Source organism: Oryctolagus cuniculus, chromosome 9 (assembly GCF_964237555.1).
Source record: "Oryctolagus cuniculus chromosome 9, mOryCun1.1, whole genome shotgun sequence".
Classification (NCBI taxonomy): Eukaryota; Metazoa; Chordata; class Mammalia; order Lagomorpha; family Leporidae; genus Oryctolagus; species Oryctolagus cuniculus.
In genome coordinates, this window is record NC_091440.1 from 760,286 (window position 1) to 781,207 (window position 20,922).

The following is a 20,922-nucleotide window of genomic DNA, read 5'->3' on the forward strand; positions in this document are numbered from 1 at the left end:
TTTAGTATTATTATTCTTATTGGTTAAAGATTTATTCATTTATTTGAAAGAGTTACACAGAAAGAGAGAAGGAGAGAGAGAGAGGTCTTCCATCCGCTGGTTCACTCCCCAGTTGGCTGCAATGGCTGGGGCTGCACCGATCTGAAGCCAGGAGCTTCTTCCAGGTCTCCCACGTGGGGGCAGGGCCCAAGGACTTGGGCCATCCTCTACTGCTTTCCCAGGCCATGGCAGAGAGCGGGATTGGAAGTGGAACAACCGGGACTTGAACCGGCACCCATATGGGATGCCAGCACTGCGCGCAGGGTTTCCTGCTGTGCCGCAGCGCTGGCCCCTCAGCTGCGCTTTGGGCCCGTTCTTTCTGTTCTCCTGTGGGGCTTCCAGTGCTGCGTGTGTTGGCAGGACCTGGCGCTCTGGTGTTGCTCACCTGCCCCCTCCTCTGGGCGGTGCGTGCCTTGCGGGGGACTGAGCGCGTCTGCCATTGCTTGTTTCATTCCAGACTTCCCTCTGACTCTGCTTCAGAGCTCCGTTTTTCTCCTAAACTCCACCCCGTCACCCCTGGTAGAGGCACACTTCCCGATGAGGAGTTTTGGGAAATTGTAAGGTTTGTGTGTGAACAACTGCGCAGCACCTGGGACGCCCAGGAAGTAGTTGCCCTTTGCATGTCCCTCCTCTTGGCCCAGGGTGTCCCCACCCAGTCCCCTTCTGGACGCCCAGCCAGATCTGGACTCACTTCCCTCTGGGGTCTTCCACAGTGCCGTTCCCACCCCCAGAGCCCGGCAGACTGCACTGCCTGAGGGTGGCTGGGTGCTGTTGTGATGCAGGGGCGTCGGGCAGGGCTCCATCACTAGTGTCTCCGCAGGAAACCTCTGCCAGACAAGTCCTTACCGCAGCGCCTGTGCCCTCGGTCTGACGGTGCTTTCTCAGGATTATACCAAGAGCAGTGTAATTGCAGAAAGAGATATTTGCAGATAATGTATCTGATAAGGGTCTAATCCCCAGAAGATACAAAGAACAATCCGACACTCTAATTTAGAAGTGGGCTGAAGGGCTGGCAGATCTGATGAGGATGCCCTAGTGGCAGTGAGCATGCAACAGGTGTTCAGCACCATCAGTCCCCAAGCAGGTGCAGCTTGGGCCACAGTGAGCCGCCCCCCACCGCCATCCGGTTGGCTGTTGTCAAAAAGGCAGGTGGTGCGTTGCGGTGGGGGGGGAGGGGACACAGAAGCCTGTACCCTTTCACCCTGCAGGTGGGAGGTGCAGGGTTGGGAAGGGGGCACAGAAGCCTGCACCCTTTCACCCTGCAAGCAGGAGCTGCTTCACAGGCAGCCCCCTCGCAAGGTGGAACCTGGAGATAACCAGTGGCCAAGCAGTTCTGCTCCCAGGTTTGTGTCCCCTGGGGTTTGCCTTTGTTACCTATCTCCCAGGAAGCCCCCCAGGTGCTCCGGGTCCCTGTTTCCAGACCAGTCAATAACAGAGGACTTGTCTGTGCACTTCCTATCTTCTTGTTTTGTCTTGTTTCTCGGGCCCCTGACTTTGAAGTTGGCAGAAGGGTCCCCGTTTGGGGATGAGGAAAGTGAAACCCAGAAAGCAGAGCGTGGCTCGAGGTCCCACTGCAAGTTAGTGACACCGTGGTCGTGTGAGGAGCCGGCTCTGGCTGCTCTGGGGCAGCCGGGACTCCAACTGGTGCCCATATGGGATACTGCAGGCAGCGGCTCTACCCACTACTCCACAGCACCGGCCCCTTCTTTTCTTTTGAAGATTGATGTATTTGAAAGGCAGAGTGTGAGGGGGAGAGAGATCAATTGATGCCTTGTAGGCTGGGTTTAGGACCTAAATTAATTTTCCAACTCTTGTCTTTACTTAGAGAAGAATTCTAAATATAGGCCCAAACACGGCATGCAGTGTGCTGGACTTTCCTTACAAAGTGAGAAACATACACAGGCCTGTTAGGGCCTTACTAAGGGAGAATGGGGGCCAGTGCTGCGGCTCACTAGGCCTGTGGCGCCGGCACACCGGGTTCTAGTCCCGGTCGGGGCGCCGGATTCTGTCCCGGTTGCCCCTCTTCCAGGCCAGCTCTCTGCTGTGGCCCGGGAGTGCAGTGGAGGATGGCCCGAGTGCTTGGGCCCTGCACCCCATGGGAGACCAGGAGAAGTACCTGGCTTCTGCCTTCAGATCAGCGCAGTGCGCTGGCCACAGTGTGGCGGCCATTGGAGGGTGAACCAACGGTAAAGGAAGACCTTTCTCTCTGTCTCTCTCACTGTCTAACTCTGCCTGTCAAAAATAAAAAAAAAAAAAGGGAGAATGGGGCCAAAGGACGGGAATTATCATACCCTGCTGTGCTCGTCCTGAGTCCACATGGAGGAGAGTGCAAGCTTCTATTCTTCTAGCTTTTTTTTTTTTTTTTGACAGGCAGAGTTAGAGAGAGAGACAGAGAAAAAGGTCTTCCTTCTGTAGGTTCATCCCCCAAATGGCTGCTACGGCTGGTGCACTGTGCCAATCCGAAGCCAGGAGCCAGGTGCCTCTCCTGGCCTCCCATGTGGGTGCAGGGCCCAAGCACTTGGGCCATTCTCCACTGTACTCCCGGGCCACAGCAGAGAGCTGGCCTGGAAGAGGGGCAACCGGGACAGAATCTGGCGCCCCGACCGGGACTAGAACCCGGTGTGCCGGTGCCGCAGGATCTATCTAAGCTGTCCCATGTCAGATGGATCTTAAATCCACTGGTTCACTTCCCAAATGGCCACAACAGCCAGGGCTGGACCAGGCCAAAGCCAGGAGCCAGGAACTCTGTTGTGGTCTCCCACATGAGTGGCAGGGACCGAAGTACTCGGACCATCACCTGCTGCCTTCCCAGGTGCATTAGCAGGGAGCTGGATTGGAAGCAGAGCAGCTGGGACTCAAAGCAGTACTCAGATGGGATTGCATGTGGCAGCCTGACCACTGCACCACGGCCGCCCGGCCTGGTCCTCGCAGGCGGCCTCTCCACGGCTGCCCGGCCTGGTCCTCGCAGGCGGCCTGACCACTGCACCACGGCCGCCCGGCCTGGTCCTCGCAGGCGGCCTGACCACTGCACCACGGCCGCCCGGCCTGGTCCTCGCAGGCGGCCTCTCCACGGCTGCCCGGCCTGGTCCTCGCAGGCGGCCTTTTCCTGGGCCTCTCTGCACTGCAGTCTGGAGGTTTGCACACTCAGTGTAGAAGAATCCTTTGCGTGGGCCCCGTGCTGTGGCATAGCAGGTAAATCCACCTTCCAGCCAGTGGTAGAAGAGCTCCCTCACTCTCTCTCTGTAACTTTGACTTTCAAATAAAAAATAAAAATCTTTTTTAAAAAAATCCCTTGCAGGGCCGGCGCCGCGGCTCACTAGGCTAATCCTCCGCCTAGCGGCGCCGGCACACCGGGTTCTAGTCTCGGTCGGGGCACCGGATTCTGTCCCGGTTGCCCCTCTTCCAGGCCAGCTCTCTGCTGTGGCCAGGGAGTGCAGTGGAGGATGGCCCAGGTGCTTGGGCCCTGCACCCCATGGGAGACCAGGAGGAAGCACCTGGCTCCTGCCATCGGATCAGCGCAGTGCGCCGGCCATTGGAGGGTGAACCAACGGCAAAAGGAAGACCTTTCTCTCTGTCTCTCTCTCACACTGTCCACTCTGCCTGTCAAAAAAAAATAAATAAATAAATAAAAAAATCCCTTGCAGAGTGGCAATATATGGCTGACTGGCTCTGAAACTTTTTCAGCTTTATCATGAAAGATTTCAAACATTGAGCCAAGTTGAAAGAATCTTGCGGTAACTCACTGTCTCCCCACTGCGTCTTCACACTTAGCACATTTGCTCTGGGGAATGCTCATGTCTTTCTCCACCGCCTGCCCCCTTTCCTCAGTATTTCCCTGAAATACAGTTCAGAGTTCATTGGAAGCATTGGCCACGCTCCCTGGTACTTCAGGTTCTCTGTTACCTTCTGGGCGAGATTCACATGCAGGGAGTCCACGAATCCTAGCTGTGTGTTGGCTGAGGTTTGAGTGCACACAGCCTTGTACCAGCCCTGGCCCACTGGGGAGGGGACATTCCTGTCACCCCCACTCGCTGCCCCTCACTGCTGTTGACATTCTTGCTTCAGCACTTTTTTTTTTTTTAAAAAGAACTATTTTATTTCTTTGAAAGACAGTTACAGAGAGAGGTAGAGCCAGAGAGAGAAAGGTCTTCCATTTCACTAGTTCACTCCCCAAATGACTGCAACAGCCAGAGCTGAGCTGATCCAAAGTCAGGAGCCAGGAGCTTCTTCCGGGTCTCCCACACGGGTTTAGGCACCCAAGGAGTTGGGCCATCTTCTGCTTTCCCAGGCCACAGCAGAGAGCTGAATCAGAAGTGGAGTAGCCAGGACATGAACCGGCGCCCATATGGGATACTGGCGCTGCAGGTTGGGGCTTTAACCCACTGCGCCACAGCGCCGGCCCCGCTTCAGCACTTACTACAAACAGAGCTTCAGTGGGTGCTTTCTGTGTAGTTCATAAGTTCATTTTGTTGTGATGATGGCAGAAAGCAGGTTTCTATATTAAAAAAATAATAACAACTTTGTAGTAATTAGCTGTGCATCAGCAGACTGGCTACACCTCAGCTGGCGCGCCGGGGTGTGTGAGCTACATGCTTAGCTGGGATTCAAGCTCGTGGTTTGCTGGTTCTTCCTTTCAGTTTTACTTACTAGATAAGACATTATTTTCAGATTGCTATTTTGTTTGATGAGTATCACTGGAGTTGTGTGATTTTATCTCATGGTGATTTGTTTAGGCAGCTTATTTTGTGATTTATAAATACATTTTTTATTTCTTTTGTAATGTTAAAAACAATTATTTTCCCACAGTCGTGCTGGTATAGAAGATTCTAAGAAGTGGGGAATGCTGTTCTTGGTGAATCAGTTATTTAAAATTTACTTTAAGGTATGCTTGATATCTCTATGACCTCCCCACATCTTCCCAGATGTCGTGTTGTTTGTGTGGTTATTACCGGGCCTCCTGGCGTTGTCACTGTATTCACTGAGTGCCCACTAAGTGAAGGGCAGAGGACTTGTGTGCAGCGGCCTCCGAGGCCAGCGTTGCCAGCACAGGGAAGCCGACACCTGGTGTGCAGCGACTCGCCCCGTGTGGTGGACGGGGCATCCTGTGCACGAGCCTGGCTCGGACCTCCCGTCCTTGCTGAAATTATTACCGTGGGCTCATATGTCGCTGGGCGGAGAAGGGCCTCAGTGTTTGCTGTGTAAAGTCGGCCGAGTGAAGAGGGGCTGTCACGTGTGAGTGGGACCTGCCCTTCTGGCCCTGGGGAGCAGAGCCCCCAGCCTATCCTGCCTGTGTAGCCCCTTGCATCCCGGCACACTGCTCAGGGCCTGCCGGGGGAGCGCCGGCCCCACCAGGCAGCCTCTTGCTTCAGTTTTACTGTTCTGTGCAGATCTTGGTGGTGTAACAGGTTTGTGATTCTCAGTTTAAGGGGCAGGCCTGGTAAAGCAGACATTTACGTTTGTTCTGCCTCCTGTCTAGTGGTTCTTGTTGTTTATGTTGAACGATTGCTATCGTTATAGATCAACAAACTCCATCTGTGTAAACCCCTGATCAGAGCCATCGACAGCTCAAACCTGAAAGATGACTACAGCACTGCCCAGAGAGTGACCTACAAGTACTACGTTGGCCGCAAGGCCATGTTTGATAGTGACTTTAAACAAGGTACACGCACGGCCACCCAGCCACACATGGGAGACTGCTCTCCCAACCCTCGAGCAATCCGACTGTTTCGGGAGCACAGTCATGGTGTTGTTATTTACGTAGAGTACAGATGCAAGTCTGGAGTTTTATTTTGTATGTATTTAATACGTTGAAGTTGACTAAATAGAAGAAAATTTCATTTGAAGGGTCTTAGTCTGCGCTGGGCTCCTGCAGGCCACGCTGGGCTCCAGTGCCCGCTGCAGCCGAAGGTCCCTGAGCTTGACCCTTCTCCAGGGAGAGTCGGAGCCCGGGCTGCTGTCCTGTGCCTTGGGACCTGTCACGTACGCTGGTGATGCTGACAAGGGAACTGGAAGGAAGGGCCCCGTAGAGCTGGGGACGGTGCCTGGGACACCCCACCTGCAGATGACTGCTCACTACCAGCTGGTGTGAGGGGTGCCTAGCCCTGGCACCGTGTTTCATGGTTGTGGGTTTCCACACTAGCCATGGATGACGTCCCTACAGCACCAGTGCAGGGTTTCAGAAACTCAGATAGCATGCACCAAAAGTAGAAATTTACTTTTATTTTGCTTGAAAGGCAAAATAAAAGGGCAGAAAAAGAGACAGTTGTCTCCCATCCATGTGTTCATTCCCCAGGTGCCTCCGACATCTAGGGCTGGGGCCGGGCCAGGAGCCTGGAGCTGTGCCCGCATCTCCTGAGCACTTGAGCCACAGCTGCAGCCTCCCAGGTGCACCTGAACAGGAAGCTGGGTGGGAGGCAGAGCCAGCACTCGAGCCAGGCGCTCCCAGTACGGGCGGAGGGCGTTGCGCGTGGTGACCTAACCACTGCCCTGTGCCAAACGCGTGCCCTGCTCTTAAAATCTTGCATCAGCTGGCAGCAGGTGGTTCTTTATTTTCTCTTGTGTTCTGTTAAGGTCACACTTTAAAGCTCACTTTAGCTGTGTGTTGAGCTCGTTCACCCAGGTACACCAAGCGTGTAACTTCAGGCAGCAGCTTTTCTCCCTTGGAGCCGTAGGTGCAGGCTCTCTGTCACGCTGATTCCTCTGGGTCTCACTGCAGCTTTTCATCAGACAGTGCTGGAGAGACGCTAACTTGGAGAGGTCGGTCTGGAGACAGCGTGTGGAGACGGGACTGGCACGGGGCCAGGCAGGAAGCAGAGGGCAGTGGGGCCCGGCGCGGCCCCTGCTGAGGATCTGGCTGCAAGGCTGCCGCCACCCACCGCCCTAACCATCAGCGTAAGGCTCTGGGGACCCGCCCCCGTGCGCTGTGCACTGCCACTGGTCCGCAGCAGGCCTGTGCAGGCCAATAACCGCTTCCTTCTCCACAAGCATTCTAGTAATCTCGGGCTGTTTTTCTAGGATTTATTTATTCAGTTGAAATGCAGAGTTAGAGAGAGGAGAGACAGAAATCTTGCACCTGCTGGTTCACTCCCCACAGGGCCACGATGGCCGGGACTGGGCCAGGCTGAAGCAGGAGCCAGCAGCAGCTGCTTCTGGAGGGTGCAGGGGCCCAGCACTTGGGCCGTCTGCTGCTGCTTTCCTAGGTACATGAGCGGGGAGCTGGGTCAGAAGTGCAGGAGCCAGGACTCGAACCAGTACCCACACAGGAGGCTGACACTCCAGGTGGCCTCTCTGCCCGCTGCACCACAGTGCCAGCCCCTAGATCGAGGGCTTTTAAAAAAGGACTTTCTTGGGGCCGGCATTGTGGCGCAGTGGGTTAAAGCCCTAGCCTGCAGTGCCGGCATCCCATATGGGTGCTGGTTCGAGTCCCAGCTGTTCCACTTCCAATCCAGCTCTCTGCTGTGGCCTGGGAAAGCAGTGGAAGACGGCCCAAGTCCTTGGGCCCCTGCACCCACGTGGGAGACTTGGAAGAGGCTCCTGGCTCTTGGCTCCTGGCTTCAGAATGGCCCAGCTCCAACCGTTGCAGCCAGCTGGGGAGTGAACCAGTGGATGGAAGATCTCTCTCTGTCTCTACCTCTCTCTGCAACTTTGTCTTTCAAATAAATAAAAAAATTTTAAAAATTTTAAAAAAAAGACTCTCATGGCTCTTCCCCAATCTGGTTTCTTTTCCCTCCAAATATAAACCGTGCAGGCAGAAGCTATGAAAGCATATTCTGTTAGGTCTGTTCTGGGGCTGCTGTGTCCCTCCTGCAGATGCAGTAGGTGGGGGTGTGCGTGCCTGACAGCCAGAGGTGGTTCATGAGTGTCATGGACGTTGTCTGGTGTCTCAGCCTCAAGCCCCTGTCATCCATCGCTCATTGTCTGGGAAAGAGACGGGAGGTCAGGGCTGCGATGTCCTGGAGCCACAGGCTTCTCGGTGCACAGCCTGGCCTTGTGCCCTTCAGCTCTTGGCGCATCTGCAGAGTCCCTGGGCCCCTAGCAGGGTGTGAGTGGGCACATGCAGAGTCCCTGGGGCCCTCGCTGGGTGCAGTGGGCACATGCAGAGTCCCTGGGGCCCTAGCTGGGTGTGAGTGGGCACGTGCAGGATCCCTGGGGCCCTCGCTGGGTGCAGTGGGCACATGCAGAGTCTCTGGGGCCCCTCGCTGGGTGAAGTGGGCATGTGCAGAGTCCCTGTGTCCCTCGCTGGGTGAAGTGGGCACATGCAGAGTCCTTGGGGTCCCTCGCTGGGTGTGAGTGGGCAGATGCAGAGTCCCTGGGGCCCTAGCTGGGTGAAGTGGGCATGTGCAGAGTCCCTGGCCCCTCGCTGGGTGTGAGTGGGCACATGCAGGATCCCTGGGGCCCTAGCTGGGTGAAGTGGGCACATGCAGGGTCCCTGGGGTCCCTAGCTGGGTGTGAGTGGGCACGTGCAGAGTCCCTGGGGCCCTCGCTGGGTGCAGTGGGCATGTGCAGAGTCCCTGGCCCCTAGCTGAGTGCAGTGGGCACGTGCAGAGTCCCTGGCCCCTAGCTGAGTGCAGTGGGCACGTGGAGAGTCCCTGGGCCCTCGCTGGGTGCAGTGGGCATGTGCAGAGTCCCTGGGCCCTCGCTGGGTGAAGTGGGCACGTGCAGAGTCCCTGGGCCCTCGCTGGGTGAAGTGAGCACGTGCAGAGTCCCTGGGCCCTCGCTGGGTGAAGTGGGCACGTGCAGGGTCCCTGGGCCCTCGCTGGGTGCAGTGGGCACGTGCAGAGTCCCTGGGGTCCCTAGCTGGGTGAAGTGGGCACGTGCAGAGTCCCTGGGCCCTCGCTGGGTGCAGTGGGCACGTGCAGGGTCCCTGGGCCCTCGCTGGGTGCAGTGGGCACGTGCAGGGTCCCTGGGCCCTCGCTGGGTGCAGTGGGCACGTGCAGGGTCCCTGGGCCCTCGCTGGGTGCAGTGGGCACGTGCAGGGTCCCTGGGCCCTCGCTGGTGCAGTGGTCTCTGCTGTGCAGTTAGTAGGTTGAATCGTGGCAGACTGAATCTTTGTATTTTGAAATTATTAAATTCAAGTCTGTTTCGTGAGACGTGTTGCTGCCAGGATGGAACGAATATAAATAAATTAGGTGCCTGTTGGGTGTGTGGTGGTCCTAGGCATCCCGCAGCCACACTTAGCGTGTTCCCGTGAGTGTCCCGCAACCACACTTAGGCAGCGTGTTCCCGTGAGCGTCCCGCAGCCACACTTGCATATTCCTGTGAGTGTCCCGCAACCACACTTAGGCAGCGTGTTCCTGTGAGCGTCCCGCAGCCACACTCAGCATGTTGCCGTGAGCGTCCCGCAGCCACACTTAGTGTGTTCCTGGAGCGTCCCGCAGCCACACTTAGCGTGTTCCCGTGAGCGTCCCGCAGCCACACTTAGTGTGTTCCTGGAGCGTCCCGCAGCCACACTTAGCGTGTTCCCGTGAGCGTCCCGCAGCCACACTTGGGCAGCGTGTTCCCATGAGCGTCCCGCAGCCACACTTGGGCAGCGTGTTCCCGTGAGCGTGGGCACCATGGGGGCAGGCCCGCCCCGTGGAGGGGAGGCTGGCCGCAGCCTTGCTCTTGAGGTGAGGATGAAGCGGGGCGAGTAGCAGGCCGGGGTGCGGCGGGTCTGACGGGGCCGGCCTCTCTCTGCAGCCGAGGAGTACCTGTCCTTTGCCTTCGAGCACTGCCACCGCTCCAGTCAGAAGAACAAGAGGATGATCCTCATCTACCTGCTTCCCGTGAAGATGCTGCTGGTGAGCCCGCCGCGAGGAAGGCTTGCTGCGCGTGCCGGCGCCGGCCTGTGTCCTCCCCTGACCTCAGCTCACGCTCATTCCAGGCTGGCTATGGGGATGTGCATTTAGTCACCCAAGTTTACTGTGGATTCGCGAAAGGAAATTGCAGCTGCGCGGTCGCTGGTTGAGCAGACGTCCTCAGAGCGACAGCTTTTCCCCTCGCGTCAGCCTGCGTGTGGTTGAGGCTTCACATAGTTTAGACAGCTTGGAACGCAGGGGACGTCGTGCCTGCCCCGCTTCCACGCCCGCTCCAGACAACCATTGTGGGGCCGATTCCTCCTGAAAGGGGTTCTGAGTTCCCACTTCTGCGTACACGAGTGTTTCCCCCTCATGGCTTCCCCCGTGGTGTGTGGCAGGATGAAGATGACGGGACGGGACATGCTGGGGACGGAACTACTGTGCTGGGCCTTCCTGTTCTAGGCCGGAGCTGTCTCTATTTTTCCCTGGAGTGCCGTGACGTTTGTAGTCAGCACTCAGCTACGGAGCAGTCCAGCTTGCATTTTTAAAGCTTAATTCTTGGATAAAAATTTTGTTGGGACAATTCCATCCAAAGGAAGTGACGTTCACTCTGGAAATTTGCCTCTTTGTCGTAGGGTCACATGCCGACCATTGAGCTTCTGAAGAAGTACCACCTCATGCAGTTTGCCGAAGTAACCAAAGCTGTGAGGTAGAGTGCTGCCCGCCCCTGGGGGTGGGAGGTACAGAGCTGAAAGCGCACGCTACGTGAGTCACGGGGACAAGCACTGCTCTCGGGGACGCCTTGCCTTGGGGTTCTGTTCGTGACCCCACGTGTCACCCCCCAGCGAGGGCAGCCTGCTCCTGCTGAACGAGGCGCTGGCGAAGCACGAGACCTTCTTCATTCGCTGTGGCATCTTCCTCATCCTGGAGAAGCTGAAGATCATCACCTACAGGAACCTCTTTAAGAAAGTGTGAGTGTTTCACAGCTCCCACGCTCGCGCCTGCAGGCAGAGGGCTGCTGCCTTCTCAGGGCCCTGCCGCGGAGGTGGGGCGGTGCCCCGCCCAGGGCTCTGGGGGAGAAGTGGGGTTTGGGTGAAGACCCCTCTCCCTAGTGTTGGCTCGTTCAAGACATTCCCAACAGTAAGGAGAGCTGTGAGTGGGTAGCGTTTCATTGACGCCATCAGCTGCCAGCTGTTGTGAGCTACGTCCTGATTTCAGAGACGCTGAAATACACATCTTTAGTTAAGAAATGCCCAGTATAAGAAGTTGTGCTGGGGGCCAGCGCTGTGGCACAGTGGATAAAGATAAAGCCGCCACCTGCAGTCCCGACATCCCACCTGGGCGCCAGTCAAGTCCCGGCTGCTCCACTTCCAATCCAGCTCTCTGCTGTGGCCTGGGAAAGCAGTAGAAGATGGCCCAAATCCATGGGCCCTTACACCTGTGTGGGAGACCTGGAAGAAGCTCCTGGCTCCTGGCTTCGGATCAGTGCAGCTCCGGCTGCTGCGACCATCTGGGGGAGTGAACCAATGAATAGAAGATCAATCGATCTCTATCTCTCTCTGTCTCTGTCTCTGCCTATCCTTCCCTCTCTCTCTCTGTAACCCTGATTTTCAAATAAATAAGTAAATCTTTAAAAAAAAAAAAAAAAGTTGTGCTGGTAGCAGCAGAGAGAGAGAGACAGTTCTTCTATCGCTGCTTCACTTCCCCAAATGCCTGCAGTGGCCGGAGCGGGATTGATCTGCAGACAGGAGCCAGGGGCTTCCTGGCCTGCCATGTGGGTGCAGAGGCCCAAGCACTTGGGCCGTCCTCTGCTGCTTTCCCAGGCGCATTATCAGGGAGCTGGTTCAGAAGTGGAGCAGCTGGGACTTGAACTGTATGGGATGCCTACACTGGAGGTGGCAGCGTTATGCCACAGTGCCAGCCCCAAAAAGCCACAATTTGATAGCTCTTACTTTAAGAGTATCTGGGAGGTGGGAGGATTTTCTCATTGCTCTGAGGTACCAGCTACTAAAGGGTGTGGTCCCCACTGTCTGAGCATCTCCTGGCCACGACAGCACCTGTGTGTTGTTGTAATGCCCTCTCGCAGGTACCTGCTGCTCAGGACACACCAGCTGTCTCTGGACGCTTTTCTGGTTGCCCTCAAGTTCATGCAGGTGGACGACGTGGACATTGACGAAGTGCAGTGCATCCTTGCCAACTTGATATACATGGTGCGTAGAGTCCTGGATGCTGCTGTACGTGGTGTATGGTGAGTGTGAGTGCTCACTGCTGCTGTACTTGGTGTATGGGTGAGTGTGAGTGCTCACGGCTGTACTTGGTGTATGGTGAGTGTGAGTGCTCACTGCTGCTGTACGTGGTGTATGGTGAGTGTGAGTGCTCACTGCTGCTCTACGTGGTGTATGGTGAGTGTGAGTGCTCACTGCTGTACTTGGTGTATGGTGAGTGTGAGTGCTCACTGCTGCTGTACTTGGTGTATGGTGAGTGTGAGTGCTCACTGCTGTACTTGGTGTATGGTGAGTGTGAGTGCTCACTGCTGCTGTACTTGGTGTATGGGTGAGTGTGAGTGCTCACTGCTGCTGTACTTGGTGTATGGTGAGTGTGAGTGCTCACTGCTGCTGTACTTGGTGTATGGTGAGTGTGAGTGCTCACTGCTGCTGTACGTGGTGTATGGTGAGTGTGAGTGCTCACTGCTGCTGTACTTGGTGTATGGTGAGTGTGAGTGCTCACTGCTGCTGTACTTGGTGTATGGTGAGTGTGAGTGCTCACTGCTGCTGTACGTGGTGTATGGGTGAGTGTGAGTGCTCACTGCTGCTGTACTTGGTGTATGGTGTGTGTGAGTGCTCACTGCTGCTGTACTTGGTGTATGGTGAGTGTGAGTGCTCACTGCTGCTGTACTTGGTGTATGGTGAGTGTGAGTGCTCACTGCTGCTGTACTTGGTGTATGGTGAGTGTGAGTGCTCACTGCTGCTGTACTTGGTGTATGGTGAGTGTGAGTGCTCACTGCTGTACTTGGTGTATGGTGAGTGAGTGCTGACTGCTGCTGTACTTGGTGTGTGGTGAGTGCTCACTGCTGCTGTACTTGGTGTATGGTGAGTGTGAGTGCTGACTGCTGCTGTACTTGGTGGACACCGTGAGTGAGTGCTCACTGCTGCTGTACTTGGTGTATGGTGAGTGTGAGTGCTCACTGCTGCTGTACTTGGTGTATGGGTGAGTGTGAGTGCTCACTGCTGCTGTACTTGGTGGACACCGTGAGTGAGTGCTCACTGCTGCTGTACTTGGTGTATGGTGAGTGTGAGTGCTCACTGCTGCTGTACTTGGTGTATGGTGAGTGTGAGTGCTCACTGCTGCTGTACTTGGTGTATGGTGAGTGTGAGTGCTCACTGCTGCTGTACTTGGTGTATGGGTGAGTGTGAGTGCTCACTGCTGCTGTACTTGGTGTATGGTGAGTGTGAGTGCTCACTGCTGCTGTACGTGGTGTATGGGTGAGTGTGAGTGCTCACTGCTGCTGTACTTGGTGTATGGGTGAGTGTGAGTGCTCACTGCTGCTCTACGTGGTGTGTGGTGAGTGTGAGTGCTCACTGCTGCTGTACTTGGTGTATGGGTGTGTGTGAGTGCTCACTGCTGCTGTACTTGGTGGACACCGTGAGTGAGTGCTCACTGCTGCTGTACTTGGTGTATGGTGAGTGAGTGCTCACTGCTGCTGTACTTGGTGTATGGTGAGTGAGTGCTCACTGCTGCTGTACTTGGTGTGAGTGTGAGTGCTCACTGCTGCTGTACGTGGTGTATGGTGAGTGTGAGTGCTCACTGCTGCTGTACTTGGTGTATGGTGAGTGTGAGTGCTCACTGCTGCTGTACTTGGTGTATGGTGAGTGTGAGTGCTCACTGCTGCTGTACTTGGTGTATGGGTGAGTGTGAGTGCTCACTGCTGCTGTACGTGGTGTATGGTGAGTGTGAGTGCTCACTGCTGCTGTACGTGGTGTATGGGTGAGTGTGAGTGCTCACTGCTGCTGTACTTGGTGTATGGGTGAGTGTGAGTGCTCACTGCTGCTCTACGTGGTGTGTGGTGAGTGTGAGTGCTCACTGCTGCTGTACTTGGTGTATGGTGAGTGTGAGTGCTCACTGCTGTACTTGGTGTATGGGTGAGTGTGAGTGCTCACTGCTGTACTTGGTGTATGGTGAGTGAGTGCTCACTGCTGCTGTACGTGGTGTATGGTGAGTGTGAGTGCTCACTGCTGCTGTACTTGGTGTGTGGTGAGTGTGAGTGCTCACTGCTGCTGTACTTGGTGTATGGTGAGTGTGAGTGCTCACTGCTGCTGTACGTGGTGTATGGGTGAGTGTGAGTGCTCACTGCTGCTGTACTTGGTGTATGGTGAGTGTGAGTGCTCACTGCTGCTGTACTTGGTGTATGGTGAGTGTGAGTGCTCACTGCTGTACTTGGTGTATGGGTGAGTGTGAGTGCTCACTGCTGTACTTGGTGTATGGTGAGTGAGTGCTCACTGCTGCTGTACGTGGTGTATGGTGAGTGTGAGTGCTCACTGCTGCTGTACTTGGTGTATGGTGAGTGTGAGTGCTCACTGCTGCTGTACTTGGTGTATGGTGAGTGTGAGTGCTCACTGCTGCTGTACGTGGTGTATGGGTGAGTGTGAGTGCTCACTGCTGCTGTACTTGGTGTATGGTGTGTGTGAGTGCTCACTGCTGCTGTACTTGGTGTATGGTGAGTGTGAGTGCTCACTGCTGCTGTACTTGGTGTATGGTGAGTGTGAGTGCTCACTGCTGCTGTACTTGGTGTATGGTGAGTGTGAGTGCTCACTGCTGCTGTACTTGGTGTATGGTGAGTGTGAGTGCTCACTGCTGTACTTGGTGTATGGTGAGTGAGTGCTGACTGCTGCTGTACTTGGTGTGTGGTGAGTGCTCACTGCTGCTGTACTTGGTGTATGGTGAGTGTGAGTGCTGACTGCTGCTGTACTTGGTGGACACCGTGAGTGAGTGCTCACTGCTGCTGTACTTGGTGTATGGTGAGTGTGAGTGCTCACTGCTGCTGTACTTGGTGTATGGGTGAGTGTGAGTGCTCACTGCTGCTGTACTTGGTGGACACCGTGAGTGAGTGCTCACTGCTGCTGTACTTGGTGTATGGTGAGTGAGTGCTCACTGCTGCTGTACTTGGTGTATGGTGAGTGTGAGTGCTCACTGCTGCTGTACTTGGTGTATGGGTGAGTGTGAGTGCTCACTGCTGCTGTACTTGGTGTATGGTGAGTGTGAGTGCTCACTGCTGCTGTACGTGGTGTATGGGTGAGTGTGAGTGCTCACTGCTGCTGTACTTGGTGTATGGGTGAGTGTGAGTGCTCACTGCTGCTCTACGTGGTGTGTGGTGAGTGTGAGTGCTCACTGCTGCTGTACTTGGTGTATGGGTGTGTGTGAGTGCTCACTGCTGCTGTACTTGGTGTATGGGTGAGTGTGAGTGCTCACTGCTGTACTTGGTGTATGGTGAGTGAGTGCTCACTGCTGCTGTACTTGGTGTGTGGTGAGTGTGAGTGCTGACTGCTGCTGTACTTGGTGGACACCGTGAGTGAGTGCTCACTGCTGCTGTACTTGGTGTATGGGTGAGTGTGAGTGCTCACTGCTGCTGTACTTGGTGTATGGTGAGTGAGTGCTCACTGCTGCTGTACTTGGTGTGAGTGTGAGTGCTCACTGCTGCTGTACGTGGTGTATGGTGAGTGTGAGTGCTCACTGCTGCTGTACTTGGTGTATGGTGAGTGTGAGTGCTCACTGCTGCTGTACTTGGTGTATGGTGAGTGTGAGTGCTCACTGCTGCTGTACTTGGTGTATGGGTGAGTGTGAGTGCTCACTGCTGCTGTACGTGGTGTATGGTGAGTGTGAGTGCTCACTGCTGCTGTACGTGGTGTATGGGTGAGTGTGAGTGCTCACTGCTGCTGTACTTGGTGTATGGGTGAGTGTGAGTGCTCACTGCTGTTCTACGTGGTGTGTGGTGAGTGTGAGTGCTCACTGCTGCTGTACTTGGTGTATGGTGAGTGTGAGTGCTCACTGCTGTACTTGGTGTATGGTGAGTGAGTGCTCACTGCTGCTGTACTTGGTGTATGGTGAGTGTGAGTGCTCACTGCTGCTGTACTTGGTGTATGGTGAGTGAGTGCTCACTGCTGCTGTACTTGGTGTATGGTGAGTGTGAGTGCTCACTGCTGCTGTACTTGGTGTATGGTGAGTGTGAGTGCTCACTGCTGCTGTACTTGGTGGACACCGTGAGTGAGTGCTCACTGCTGCTGTACTTGGTGTATGGTGAGTGTGAGTGCTCACTGCTGCTGTACTTGGTGTATGGGTGAGTGAGTGCTCACTGCTGCTGTACTTGGTGTATGGTGAGTGAGTGCTCACTGCTGCTGTACTTGGTGTATGGTGAGTGTGAGTGCTCACTGCTGCTGTACTTGGTGGACACCATGAGTGAGTGCTCACTGCTGCTCTACGTGGTGTGTGGTGAGTGTTGAGTGCTCACTGCTGTACGTGGTGTATGGTGAGTGTGAGTGCTCACTGCTGCTGTACGTGGTGTGTGGTGAGTGTGAGTGCTCACTGCTGCTGTACTTGGTGTATGGTGAGTGTGAGTGCTCACTGCTGCTGTACTTGGTGTATGGTGAGTGTGAGTGCTCACTGCTGCTGTACTTGGTGTATGGTGAGTGTGAGTGCTCACTGCTGCTGTACGTGGTGTATGGGTGAGTGTGAGTGCTCACTGCTGCTGTACTTGGTGTATGGGTGAGTGTGAGTGCTCACTGCCGCTGTACTTGGTGTATGGTGTGTGTGAGTGCTCACTGCTGTACTTGGTGTATGGTGAGTGAGTGCTCACTGCTGCTGTACTTGGTGTATGGTGAGTGTGAGTGCTCACTGCTGCTGTACTTGGTGGACACCGTGAGTGAGTGCTCACTGCTGCTGTACTTGGTGTATGGGTGAGTGTGAGTGCTCACTGCTGCTGTACTTGGTGTATGGTGAGTGTGAGTGCTCACTGCTGCTGTACTTGGTGTATGGTGAGTGTGAGCGCTCACTGCTGCTGTACTTGGTGTATGGTGAGTGTGAGTGCTCACTGCTGCTGTACTTGGTGTATGGTGAGTGTGAGTGCTCACTGCTGCTGTACTTGGTGTATGGTGAGTGAGTGCTCACTGCTGCTGTACTTGGTGTATGGTGAGTGTGAGTGCTCACTGCTGCTGTACTTGGTGTATGGTGAGTGTGAGTGCTCACTGCTGCTGTACTTGGTGTATGGTGAGTGTGAGTGCTCACTGCTGCTGTACTTGGTGTATGGTGAGTGTGAGCGCTCACTGCTGCTGTACTTGGTGTATGGTGTGTGTGAGTGCTCACTACTGCTGTACTTGGTGTATGGTGAGTGTGAGTGCTCACTGCTGCTGTACTTGGTGTATGGTGAGTGTGAGTGCTCACTGCTGCTGTACTTGGTGTATGGTGAGTGTGAGTGCTCACTGCTGCTGTACTTGGTGGACACCGTGAGTGAGTGCTCACTGCCACTGTACTTGGTGTATGGTGAGTGTGAGTGCTCACTACTGCTGTACTTGGTGTATGGTGAGTGTGAGTGCTCACTGCTGCTGTACTTGGTGTATGGTGAGTGTGAGTGCTCACTGCTGTACTTGGTGTATGGGTGAGTGTGAGTGCTCACTGCTGCTGTACGTGGTGTATGGTGAGTGTGAGTGCTCACTGCTGCTGTACGTGGTGTATGGTGAGTGTGAGTGCTCACTGCTGCTGTACTTGGTGTATGGGTGAGTGTGAGTGCTCACTGCTGCTGTACTTGGTGTATGGGTGAGTGTGAGCGCTCACTGCTGCTGTACTTGGTGTATGGTGAGTGTGAGTGCTCACTGCTGCTGTACTTGGTGTATGGGTGAGTGTGAGTGCTCACTGCTGCTGTACTTGGTGTATGGGTGAGTGTGAGCGCTCACTGCTGCTGTACTTGGTGTATGGTGAGTGTGAGTGCTCACTGCTGCTGTACTTGGTGTATGGGTGAGTGTGAGTGCTCACTGCTGCTGTACGTGGTGTATGGGTGAGTGTGAGCGCTCACTGCTGCTGTACTTGGTGTATGGTGTGTGTGAGTGCTCACTGCTGTACTTGGTGTATGGTGAGTGAGTGCTCACTGCTGCTGTACTTGGTGTATGGTGAGTGTGAGTGCTCACTGCTGCTGTACTTGGTGGACACCGTGAGTGAGTGCTCACTGCTGCTGTACTTGGTGTATGGGTGAGTGTGAGTGCTCACTGCTGCTGTACTTGGTGTATGGTGAGTGTGAGTGCTCACTGCTGCTGTACTTGGTGTATGGTGAGTGTGAGCGCTCACTGCTGCTGTACTTGGTGTATGGTGAGTGTGAGTGCTCACTGCTGCTGTACTTGGTGTATGGTGAGTGTGAGTGCTCACTGCTGCTGTACTTGGTGTATGGTGAGTGAGTGCTCACTGCTGCTGTACTTGGTGTATGGTGAGTGTGAGTGCTCACTGCTGCTGTACTTGGTGTATGGTGAGTGTGAGTGCTCACTGCTGCTGTACTTGGTGTATGGTGAGTGTGAGTGCTCACTGCTGCTGTACTTGGTGTATGGTGAGTGTGAGCGCTCACTGCTGCTGTACTTGGTGTATGGTGTGTGTGAGTGCTCACTACTGCTGTACTTGGTGTATGGTGAGTGTGAGTGCTCACTGCTGCTGTACTTGGTGTATGGTGAGTGTGAGTGCTCACTGCTGCTGTACTTGGTGTATGGTGAGTGTGAGTGCTCACTGCTGCTGTACTTGGTGGACACCGTGAGTGAGTGCTCACTGCCACTGTACTTGGTGTATGGTGAGTGTGAGTGCTCACTACTGCTGTACTTGGTGTATGGTGAGTGTGAGTGCTCACTGCTGCTGTACTTGGTGTATGGTGAGTGTGAGTGCTCACTGCTGTACTTGGTGTATGGGTGAGTGTGAGTGCTCACTGCTGCTGTACGTGGTGTATGGTGAGTGTGAGTGCTCACTGCTGCTGTACGTGGTGTATGGTGAGTGTGAGTGCTCACTGCTGCTGTACTTGGTGTATGGGTGAGTGTGAGTGCTCACTGCTGCTGTACTTGGTGTATGGGTGAGTGTGAGCGCTCACTGCTGCTGTACTTGGTGTATGGTGAGTGTGAGTGCTCACTGCTGCTGTACTTGGTGTATGGGTGAGTGTGAGTGCTCACTGCTGCTGTACTTGGTGTATGGGTGAGTGTGAGCGCTCACTGCTGCTGTACTTGGTGTATGGTGAGTGTGAGTGCTCACTGCTGCTGTACTTGGTGTATGGGTGAGTGTGAGTGCTCACTGCTGCTGTACGTGGTGTATGGGTGAGTGTGAGCGCTCACTGCTGCTGTACTTGGTGTATGGTGAGTGTGAGTGCTCACTGCTGCTGTACTTGGTGTATGGTGAGTGCTCACTGCTGCTCTACTTGGTGTATGGTGTGTGTGAGTGCTCACTGCTGTACTTGGTGTATGGTGAGTGTGAGTGCTCACTGCTGCTGTACTTGGTGTATGGTGAGTGTGAGTGCTCACTGCTGTACTTGGTGTATGGTGAGTGTGAGTGCTCACTGCTGCTGTACTTGGTGTATGGGTGAGTGTGAGTGCTCACTGCTGTACTTGGTGTATGGTGAGTGAGTGCTCACTGCTGCTGTACTTGGTGTATGGTGAGTGCTCACTGCTGCTCTACTTGGTGTATGGTGTGTGTGAGTGCTCACTGCTGTACGTGGTGTATGGTGAGTGTGAGTGCTCACTGCTGCTGTACTTGGTGTATGGTGAGTGTGAGTGCTCACTGCTGCTGTACTTGGTGTATGGTGAGTGCTCACTGCTGCTCTACTTGGTGTATGGTGTGTGTGAGTGCTCACTGCTGTACTTGGTGTATGGTGAGTGTGAGTGCTCACTGCTGCTGTACTTGGTGTATGGTGAGTGTGAGTGCTCACTGCTGTACTTGGTGTATGGTGAGTGTGAGTGCTCACTGCTGTACTTGGTGTATGGTGAGTGTGAGTGCTCACTGCTGTGCTTGGTGTATGGTGAGTGTGAGTGCTCACTGCTGTACTTGGTGTGTGGGTGAGTGAGTGCTCACTGCTGCTGTACTTGGTGGACGCCGTGAGTGAGGGTGCCGGGCAGTGTCGCAGCTCCAGAGCAGGGTTGGCCTAGCCTGTGAGGCCCTGCTTGGAAAGGCATTTGTTGGTGGTCCTGGAAGATTTCCTCTGTCCCGGCTCAGACCTTCCCGGGCCGTGGGGTGTGCGTGGGGTGTGGTGTGTGTCTCCACGTTTCCCTGCCAGTGAGTTGCACGGTGCCGTTACCTCTGGCTGGGCGGGAGGGTGCCGGTGCCCAGCTTCTTGGGCGTGAGGCAGACACAGACACGCGGCCCGCCTCCTCTGCAGGGTCACATCAAGGGCTACATCTCGCACCAGCACCAGAAGCTCGTCGTCAGCAAGCAGAACCCCTTCCCGCCGCTGTCCACCGTGTGCTGAGTGCCCCAAGCCCGCCTCTGCGGCGTGGAGGGTGCTCCCCGGGACGCTGGGGCTCGTCACACTGCTGGGAGCTGACCACAGCCTCGGGCCAACCTGGCGTTCTCTCCCGGGCTCCAGAGCCCTGTGGGCCTTCCCTGAACGTGGCCAGGCAGGGCAGCCCCGCTCTGCTTGTCCCCAGTGTTCACAGAGGCGTCCTCTGGCTGTTTGTTATTTTTGTAGAAAAAAGCGTTCTGAATTTGTGCAAATGGCATATGCTTTGTTACGTCTCCCAGGACACCTCTGTTTCTATTTATTAAATTTAAACGTCCGAAATGCTTGGCCAACTTAAGGCTTCTTTTCAAGGCCAAGCAATTGGATTGAAGTATCCTAGGTGGTGCAGCTGGCCTGTGTGGGCGGGGGTGTGGAGGCTGCGTCTGGGGGCGGCGCCCTCCGCCGTGTCAGAGGGGATTGCAGGCTGCGGCCTCGCCCCGACCACACTCGCCAGGTCACCCCTGACCTGCTGGGGTACGGCTGCAGTCCCTGGCGCCGCTGCTGGCCCGCCTCGTCAGGGCGCACAGGTCGTCTGTGAAGCGTGCAGAGGAGGAGACAGCTGTGCAGGGAACTGTGCAGAGTGAACTCCCTCTTGCCCAGGGCCCG

The 20,922-nt window shown here is 55.2% G+C and overlaps 1 protein-coding gene across 3 annotated transcripts in view; it reads left to right on the forward strand.

The window, feature by feature from the left end:
* PCID2 (PCI domain containing 2) overlaps window positions 1-20,598 on the forward strand; it is a 42,904-nt gene extending 22,306 nt beyond the window's left edge. For 2 of the 3 annotated variants that reach the window (XM_051841700.2, XM_051841701.2), the window contains 7 exons: window positions 4,846-4,921; window positions 5,557-5,698; window positions 9,718-9,818; window positions 10,451-10,524; window positions 10,661-10,786; window positions 11,902-12,025; window positions 20,197-20,598. In XM_051841700.2, the coding sequence (XP_051697660.1) occupies window positions 4,846-4,921; window positions 5,557-5,698; window positions 9,718-9,818; window positions 10,451-10,524; window positions 10,661-10,786; window positions 11,902-12,025; window positions 20,197-20,286 (733 nt within the window). In that variant the 3' untranslated portion in view covers window positions 20,287-20,598. Of the gene's footprint in view, window positions 1-4,845; window positions 4,922-5,556; window positions 5,699-9,717; window positions 9,819-10,450; window positions 10,525-10,660; window positions 10,787-11,901; window positions 12,030-20,196 lie in introns of all 3 variants that reach the window. The other variant, XM_070048553.1, reaches the window with a different exon arrangement.
* Window positions 20,599-20,922: the final 324 nt, after the last annotated feature.